The 10,082-nt window shown below is 37.4% G+C and overlaps 1 protein-coding gene across 1 annotated transcript; it reads left to right on the forward strand.

Annotated features, from left to right (window-relative positions):
* The first annotated feature begins 1,636 nt into the window (after positions 1-1,636).
* Positions 1,637-6,638, forward strand: LOC107687940 (uncharacterized). Its single transcript, XM_016485430.1, has 2 exons — positions 1,637-1,737; positions 4,689-6,638. The coding sequence occupies exons 1-2, from the start codon at positions 1,674-1,676 to the stop codon at positions 5,762-5,764; spliced, it is 1,140 nt and encodes a 379-aa protein (XP_016340916.1). The 5' UTR covers positions 1,637-1,673; the 3' UTR covers positions 5,765-6,638.
* Positions 6,639-10,082: the final 3,444 nt, after the last annotated feature.

Genomic DNA, 10,082 nt, shown 5'->3' on the forward strand with positions numbered 1-10,082 from the left:
ACATTCTTGTTCTCTCTCAACAATGCTCTAACATCACACGCTGAGCAATGTAGCCAATCGTGCTGCCAGCTGTAGGGATTATATTAAAGGTACACTCTCACGAAAAAAGGTACAAAAGCTGTCACTGGGGCGGTACCTTTTCAAAAGGTACACTTTTGTACCTTTTAGGTACTAATATGTACACTTTAGGTACCAATATGTACCTTTAAGGTACCAATATGGACTCTTTAGGTACAAAGTTGTGCCTTTTGAAGAGGTACCACCCCAGTGACAACTTTTGTACCTTTTTTTCTGAGAGCGTAGCGCTCTTTGCTTGCTTTCTGTATTTAATCTATTCACGATTAGAATCAGTTTTTAATAAATTAGTTTTGTGTACCTCATGTAGGAGATTTAATGAAGGTGCGGTTCGGGTCTACAAATACACTTTTTTTTTTTTTAAATAAAAGATTTGATGATGCATATTATATACCAGCAAGCAGATGCGATCAGAATATGAGCCCAATAAGCTAAATTGCCTAAGCATTTTCCCATAAAGAACATACACATAAGGAGTGCCAGCTGCCTCTAGCCAATACTGTATATACGCACACACGCGCAAACATTTATTTATTTATTTAATGTAACACTTTAGTTATTAACTAGTTGCTTGCATATTACTATATTAGCCGTTTATTAGTACTCATAAAGCACATACTAATGAATTTTGAAAAATGATATTTTATTCATATGTTATGCTATGTCCTTTGTAGAGGACACCAGGACTCAAAAAAAAAAAAAATGACATGAATAGGCAAAAACAATGGATTTTTTTTTTTAAATCAACAATACATTTTTAGGTTTCAGGATTTTTTTTTATACCAAAGTTTGTATAAAGATGATTCTCAACTATGTTATGAAAGATGTAACATAATTATTTGATATATAATTTTGCTTTGTGTAATATGTGTGTAAAATGGCCTAAGAGGGTTTTCCCAGTATATACAATCTATCTTTACTCTGCATCTAATTTGCATATTAATGTGTTCTTGGGGCAACGTAATGATAAAAGAAGTGTAATAATGGGAGTAATAATTGGCTAGATTTTCATGACAATATCTAATATTTCATAGGAATATTGAAATATCATTTCTTTCCCTATTCAAAATATAATTTGTTTCCCTATTCATTTGTTGTGTCTCCCAAAATGTGTAATAAACATGCTTTAAGTCCTGGTGTCCTTTACAGTGGACATGTATGAAATTGATGTCCTGTTATGTAACAAAGTCATATTTTGATTTGAAACCCCATATAATTTTCCTGAGATGCTGATTTATGACAAACAATTTTAAAAATGGGTCAGATTTAAATGATGATTACAAAATATTATATTTCCATAAGAGTGTTATGTTTGATCGATCCTTAAATTAATGTCAGCCATTTTTAAAGACTAAGAAGAGGGCGTGGTCATAGTCAAATCTCCAAACATTTGGTATTTATGAAAAGCCCTGAATGTGCTCTTTTCAGGATATCAAGACTCACTAAAATATAATGTCCCCTACAGAGATGAAAAGTCTATTTCTGGGTCCCAGGAGGTTATTATTATTTATTTAGCATATTATTTTTGAAATATTAAATGTATATATCATTTTTACAGGTGTGATCTACAAGGCGTTTCCATTGTTATTAAAAAAGAGATGGTAGCAGAATCAATCATGGAGGATACCACTACAGAGGAGAGTACTATTGTCATTAAAATGGGTATGTGTTTTGTTTTTTGTTACAGTGATCTCTCTAATAGGGATGGGCGAATCGATCCTGAAGAATCAATATATCGATACTGATGCGAGTAACAAAAGTATCGATACACAAATAAAAAATATCTATACTAAGGTGTTTTTATTTACCAGTGATTTTATTTATCAAAAAAATAATGCATACAATATGCATTAAATAATAGTTGTGTAGGAAGGAACTATTTTCTTGCTCATCTGGACACACGCAAATGTTGCAAGGCAGAATCAATCAATCACAGAGAGCGTTTACTCACTTCTGACAGTGCATTCAAACAGAGCTGCGTTTCCCAAAAGTAGCCTATCATAAGAAAGCATTGATGTATTTGGGAACGGCAGCCGAGAACAGTGCAGAAAAAAACATACATGTTTGAGTTATTTCACAATAAACAAATTGAAATTGTAGCCTTGTTTGTGCAGTACATTTATTTAAATTTGAACATTACAGAATAGAACATGATCAATATGAACTTTTAATGTTAATATAAATCATACACTCTCAGAATAAAAAGGTTGCATTTTATGCATGCAACAGCCTGTCACTGGCAGTCCCTTATGAAAATGAACCATGGTTTTACTAAAGTGACCATAGTTTAACTATACTATTTGTAGATTTCCATGGTTACCACTACAGTAAACATATTTAAACCATGTGTAAACAAAAATATAACGTAATAAGTTGCAATTAAGAATTGAATGTTAAAATGTGTTTCAAATATAAAGTTAAGTGGGTATTATTACCCATTTTACTCTTAGTAATTTAATAAATTTCATAATTTAAAAGTTCAGTTTAGAAGTATCGATATTGACCATACTGGCCATTAAAAGTATCGGTATCGTATCGAAAACAAAATAAGTGGTATCGCCCATCCCTACTCTAACTGCACAGGGCTGGTAGGACATTTTTTTTTTTTTTTAAGTAGTTTAGTTTTCATTTTTTCCCCACATATGGCAAAAAAAATTAATCTGGTGGGGGTTTTTTGTTTTTTTTGTTTCTCAGAACATTTGACTGATTTTTACGATTTTTAACTAGTCAACTTGAAAATGTACAGTAACTACAACATGATTCAAGTAACTTTTTCTTTAATAACCCTCTAGTTGTCAGACTCTGTTCCATGTTTTGTCTGTCTTGCTCCCCAGGTGTTCCTTTCCCATGTTTAATTTGTCCCAGGTGTTCCCCATGATGGTTCATTGATCCCAGGTGTGTCTCGTCTCCAGCGTCTCCTCGTTCCTCGTGTGTGTGCAACGTGACACTAGTTCAGGGGTCACCAAACTTGGTGTCCTGCAGAGTTTAGCGCCAACCCTAATCAAACACACCTGAACTAGCTAATCAAGGTCTTGCTAGCTATACTTGAAATTAACAGGCAGCTAAACTCTGCAGGACACCGGTCTGGTGACCCCTGCTCCAGTAAAAGAAAATTCTATTCCAAGTGCACCACACATGAAGTTGTCAACATGATGTAAATGTTAAACAAATCACTTGTTAAATATCTTTGCAAAGATGCATGATCTACAACTACATCTTGTACAAACGTGTCTTATGCATATGATATGTTCTGAAATAATACAAGGAAAAAGCTTAAAAAAATTCTCAAGTCAAGGTAATTCAAATTCAGAATGACTGAAGGTATAACACCAGTAGACTATTGTTAACTATAAAAGTTCTGTATAAAATTTTTTAAAAACCAGCAGCTTTCAGCCTGTCACCATGATGCAAACATGAAATATCAGACACACAGTAGTAGTTCTTTACAGTTTTTTTTTTATTTGATTGACCTGCTTTTCCATTGTTTATTCTATGTAAACATGGACGCATTTGACTGTTGCGCTCGCGTCTCTTGCAGCACCTCATGCATTAAACGGCATTCTAAAATAGTGGCACTCAATTTAAAAGATATTCGACTACCATCTTGCATTTTTTTTCCCACTGCCCGCGTCGCATCTTTGTTGCTGACAAGCAGTTGGATCATTCTTTTCTCTTTACTGTTATCATTGGCATATTGTCAAAGTGTCTAATTCTAACGTTTGGTAATATTTATTTCTGTTCAAAATGGTGAATTCCTCAATTTATAAAAAATAAAATCATGGCAAAACATTAAATTCGAATTCATCGATAAAATCTGAAGAATCACCCAGCCCTATTTCCCACATTTCTGCATCAAAGTGAATGCGTTCTAGATGGTAATCATTGTCAAACTTCACAAAGTCACACCATGGTATCCCAGTCATCCCCATCTGTCCTATAACTTGGTAATAGTACTCATGGTAACGTTTGAGACTGTGCTTCTGGAGGTATTGACAACCTGTGGAGCTGTATTGGTCTGGGCACTTTATTTCTAAAAGTCCATAGCTTTTGTTGTAGCCATACTGAAGGACTTTCCTGTCAGGAGATGTACCTTAATGGAGGGCATGTAGACTTGTGTATTGGGCTGCAGCAACTGGCTCAAGCTCCAGGCCTTTCTTCATTGCTTTGGTTTGCAGTGTTGTCTTCTTCCTCAGCATACTGGTGGCAAGCTGCCTCTTAGTCTGCTTTCCTGGAGTATGCTCTCTTGAAAGAGGATGAAGTAAGATGAGGCGAGCGGACAGAGTGCCAATTGTTGTTGATGCTCTGTTGTCTGGGTTCTTTCTCCAGTGCCTCTGATTCAGACTTTGAGACCGTCATTGCATTGTAGCATTCCATCTGGTCTTTTGTTAGGGCTGTAAAGAAGGTGCTTGGTTGTGGTGACAAAGGGAAAAGTGGAAGATCATCAGTAGGGTTTGACAGGGAGGATCTTGGCCAAGTGTTGTCCAATAACGGAAGCAACACAAACACACAAGAAAAGGAAAAAAATATTGCAATGTTTGTAAGTTATTTACATTGTGTTTATGTCCTGTGTTAATAACACACTAGTTTAAATCATTTCATTCTTATGTTTCCAGAGTGCACAGATGACCAACCCCAGACAGAAGAAACACAGGTGGAACTGGAAAGACTGAAGACTCTTCTTGCTCAAAAAGAAAAAGAAAATGACTTGCTAAGAGAGAAAATACAAGCTCATCAGGCTCTTTACCCACTAACACCAGAGACTGTAAATAACAGCAGTGTCCCTAACTACTTCAAATACTGCACTGGGTTCACTTACGATGAATTTAACGAACTGTGCCGATTTTTCGCCCTTCCAGATAATGAAACAGTCCCACAAACACACATCCCCTTGACATGTGATAAACTGAACAGGCACATCCGCCACATGCCTTTACGTCAACAATTTCTACTTGTACTTATGAAACTAAGACAAAACTTCGACCTGGAAGAGCTAGCTTTCAAATTTCAAACTGATATGCAAAGTGTTAGGACTTTATTCAGTTCATGGATTGACTTCATGTATGACAGGCTATGTAATCTGTCTGTTTGGCCACACAGGGACATCATTGCAGAAAACATGCCCGACAACTACAAAGCAGAGTTTCCAACAACTTTTGCCATTCTTAATTGCACAGAGATAAAGATAGAGAAACCTAGCTCACTGTCAGCACAAAGTCAGACTTGTTCTAACCGTAAGTCTACTAACACACTCAAGTCTCTGATAGCCTGTGATCCTCATGGCTCCATCATGTTTGCATCTACGCTATACACAGGATCAATTTCTGACCAAGAGCTGTTTAGACGGTGCGAAATCAAAGATTTACTGAAAGGTCTGCTTCAGTGTGGCCACCTTAAGAGAGGTGATGGGCTGATGGTGGATAAGGGATTTCTCATTGAGAAAGATGTGAAGGAGCTTGGCCTTCAACTAAACATTCCTCCGTTTGCAAATCTTCACATGCCAGTCCCAGATGTTCAGATAGCAAAAAAAATAGCCAAACACAAAGTGCATGTAGATAGAGCAATAGCCAACGTCAAAAAATTTAAGATAGTGTCTGGTAGAATCCCTAATTACATTTTAGAAAATATAAATCAGATATGGTTTGTGGTGTGTATGTTGTCTAATTTCCAGCGACACAGCATTCAGGCATAAGTTGCTGAAGAACCCACATAGGGACAGCAAAGTGCTGCAGTTAATTCATGGCCATGATTTCTCTCTGCCTGTCACGCAAGTTATTATAATAAATTTGCATTTTGTATCCCATTTTTAACCTTTCAGATTCTTGTTAGTGTGAATGTTTTTCTTTTGTAATGATAATAATCCAGTCTTAATCTGTATCACTGTTTTACCTGGTAGCTCAAACCACTTGCAAGAGGGTACTTTTCCTGACCTACTGCATCTATTGGTGGCCTGTTTGCTATGTAGCTCACAGGTGTCCCTGTCCAAATCCTCATTTGCCACTTTAGACAAAGCTCTGCAATATACAAAATTCACATCTACTTGTCATACAAATTTAGATTACTTGTACTCCAACACCACAGTAAGTTGCACGGTTTATCATATTTGGTATTTCTATCATTATTTATAAATCATGAAAACAGCTCACCTACCATTGCTGTAGTGACAGAAGTTGGATATGTTTTCGGTTTGGAAGTTCACCCCCACCACAACAGCTGTTACGGGCAGCGGTTTAAGTTTTCTGCCTCTTGGATTAGGCTTGTGGAGGACTGGGCTGAGAAACTGCACATTTTTGGGGCTTTACAGAGGTCCAGGGTATAGATAAGACCAACGACATGGGCGTAGAAACTTGTGGAGCTAACCAGATGTTGTTACAGCACACTATAGGCTAATAATGTTATGGTAATTAGCTAACGCCAGCTAGGATGACTTACTGAATGTGACGTTATAGATGCATACTGCTTTTGCGTTTTAATGATTCTAATTAGGGTTGGGTATCATTTGGGTTTTTTACAATACCGGTGCCAAATTGATACTTTTAAAATGGTACTGGTGCCTGAACCAATACAAAAAAAAGCCACAAAATTACAGTGGATGACATTAGAAATTGCGTTTTTATTGAAGAAACAAAAAAAAACAACAACTTTACATTGAACAGTATATTAAAATGTTAAAGTATATGGAAATACAGTGCCTTGTGAAAGTATTCATACCCCTTCATTTTTTTTCACGTTTTTTGTTATGTTGCTGCCTTATGTTAAACTGCTTTAAAGTACTTTTTTCCCACATCAATCTACACTCCATACACCATATTGACAAAGCAAAAACAAAACTGCCACAACTTCGTAAATGTATTAAAAATAAAAAACCTGAAATAAGTACATTGCATAAGTACTCATACCCTTAACCTTGGGCGACATTTGACTCTTGAGTCGGGGGGCAAGGAAAAAAAAAATGACGAGCATTTTCTCTTAAGTTTATCTGGGGCTTTGAGACGCCTTCCTCCACGCCGTTGTTCAGAGGTTAAAATAAAATTCCAACAGATTTTACATGAGGCAGAATTTACCTCTGACAATTAGTAAAACACTCGCATACGTACATACACACAGACAGACAGACAAACACAGAAATACTTATATACAGCTGTAATTGCTTCAATTTTTATATTTATTTTTATGACACTGTTTTATTTATGAATCTGTACATGGAAATTGATGATTAAAAATATATTTTAAATTAATCTACTTTCCCAGTCATTTATTTTACTTTAAATTTTGGTCAGTGTTTTATTTTTGTTGCAATGTATAGCTTGCTGGTGAAAGCAAAAATGGAAATATGCTCATTTTCTAAGGTTTTGGGTGGCTCTTAAAAGAGCCTTTCTTGATACTACTGGTGGTGGTCCTGATGTTGATGTTACTGATGGTAGTGGTCCTGATATTCATGCTAAAGGTTGTCTTGATGGTAGTGGGAGTCATTACAAGGCATTAGATGACAGAATGCTGCCATGCAACTTCACCTGCAGGAGAAGAGAAGTAGGTGGTGTACCTCTGTCTAATTTCTAGTGCTTCCCTAGAGGCGTTGTTGCTGCCTACTCGCTGGATGGGCTGCATAGCAAGCTGCTGCTCTAATGGCAGGGGGACACAACTTCCTTCCTCTTCACCAGCATCCTCAAAGCGAAGGAAATTGTGAAGGATGCAAGTGGCCTTCACCACTGCATCAGCAACTTTTGGTGAAACACCAAGCACTCTGTGGTAGAGTCTCCATTGAGCAGCAAGGATCCCAAATGTGCACTCCACCATCCTCCTTGCACGGGAAGGACGGTAATTGAACACACGCTTCTCCCTGTCAAGTTGTTTTCCTGTATAGGGTCGTAGAAGGTTCTTCTTCACAGGAAAAGCCTCATCACCCACAAATACATGTGACACAGGTTGGAGGTCTTCTGCTCCTGGTAAAGGTGCATCCTCTGGCAGGTCAAGGGGGAGGGCCTTACCAAAGTCAGAGGCACAGAGGGTCCCACCATCACTGCTTTTCCCATATGCCCCCACATCCACCATCCGGAAAAGGTACCTGGCATCAACTACTGCTAGGAGGACGATGGAGAAGCTCCCTTTGTAATTGTAATACATGGACCCTGTTGATGATGGGGCCTGTATTGCAACATGCTTCCCATCAATTGCTCCCAGGCAGTTGGGGAAGTTCCATAGCCTATGGAAGTCTTCAGCGATCTTCTTCCAGTGGTGTTGTTCAGGGAAAGGCATGTATTCCTGGACCATGCCAGACCATATTGCCTCACACACATCTTTTACAATTCTTGCCACTGTGCAGTAACCCACCCTGTAGCTGAAAGCTATTGATCGGAATGAGTCTCCTGTTGATAGATACCTGAAATAAAATAAAAAAGTTGCAATGGGTCATAAATTTTATGTGTGCGTGCATATGTGTATATATATATATATATATATATATATATACACACACATGCTTTAATTATATTAAATGATTCATGAGTTCAGATATGTAAAATATTGCTTTGAAATATAAAATATATTGTATTACTGAATCATAAATACCTAGAAACTTAATAATTATGCTACACTCTACGAGACAAATATTTGACAAATATATTATTTTTACTTCACTGATAAAACACCTTGGTATTTTCAGATTAATGAGAAAAATATCAATGTAAGCATAATAATTATTTCACCTATGCACATAGGTTACCTCAGACAAATGGAGAGACGTTCTTCCAAGCTGATGGCTTCCCGGTAATTTGTGTCTCGCCTTGTAATAGAAGGTCCGATTTTCTGAAGCAACACTTCAAATTGTGCCCTGCTCATCCGAAAGTACTCCTTGAACCGGCTTTCCGAGCTGATGGCTTCCCGGTAATTTGTGTCTCGCCTTTTAATAGAAGGTCCGATTTTCTGGAGCAACCAGGGGCGGACTGGGACAAAAATTCAGCCCTGGCACTGTAGCCACACCGGCCCACATTACCACACCGACACAGCCCCACCCACAGACACACGCATTCACTACTTACATTTGTGTACAGATGGTGAAATAATATAAGCAGTACCATATATGTAACAGATATTTAAACATTTAATGTATGTGTCTGGCAAACAATGCTCTGTCTGTTGGGTTTTTCCTACCTCTACCATACTCCTCCCGGTCTCTGCTTGGTGTACTGTAGCATCCTTACTCACAGCACTGGTGTTGAAAGACCAGGGGTCTCTGGCTGTACTGATTCCAGCAACATCCTAGTTAATGAACACAGTATAGGACTTAAACATTACAGCAAAATATTTTCTCACTGACTGCTCTCAACATTAGAATACACATGAATACAAACAAGTAATAATAGCAAAAAAGGGAATAGAATATATAGCAAAAACTATCTCTCTCTCTCTCTCAGCTTTATCTGCTGATATTTCAGTCATGCAATTCAGTAACAAGCTCGTTAACACTTAAAGGGGTCACATGATGCTGCTAAAAATAACATTATTTTGTGTATTTGGTGTAATGAAATTTGTTTATGCGGTTTAAAGTTAAAAAACACATTATTTTCCACATACTGTACATTATCGTTTCTCCTCTATGCCCCGCCTTTTTGAAACGCGTCGATTTTTACAAACTGATTGGCCAGCTATCCAGTGCGTTGTGATTGGCTGAATACCTCAAGCGTGTGACGGAAATGTTACGCCTCTACCATACTGTGAAGCCGCGTCCGGCTGGAACGATGAGACAAAAACATTAAAACCCATTATGAACGAGGCATTAGGCATTTGTAGTGGGGACATAATTACGGATTATAATGACTTACAGTGGGTACGGAAAGTATTCAGACCCCAGACCCCCTTTCACTCTTTGTTATATTGCAGCCATTTGCTAAAATCATTTAAGTAAATTTTTTTTCCTCATTAATGTACACACAACACCCCATATTGACAGAAAAACACAGAATCGTTGACATTTTTGCAGATTTATTAAAAAAGAAAAACTGAAATATCAC

Source organism: Sinocyclocheilus anshuiensis, unplaced genomic scaffold, assembly GCF_001515605.1.
Source record: "Sinocyclocheilus anshuiensis isolate Anshui unplaced genomic scaffold, SAMN03320099.WGS_v1.1 scaffold421, whole genome shotgun sequence".
In the NCBI taxonomy this organism is placed as follows: domain Eukaryota; kingdom Metazoa; phylum Chordata; class Actinopteri; order Cypriniformes; family Cyprinidae; genus Sinocyclocheilus; species Sinocyclocheilus anshuiensis.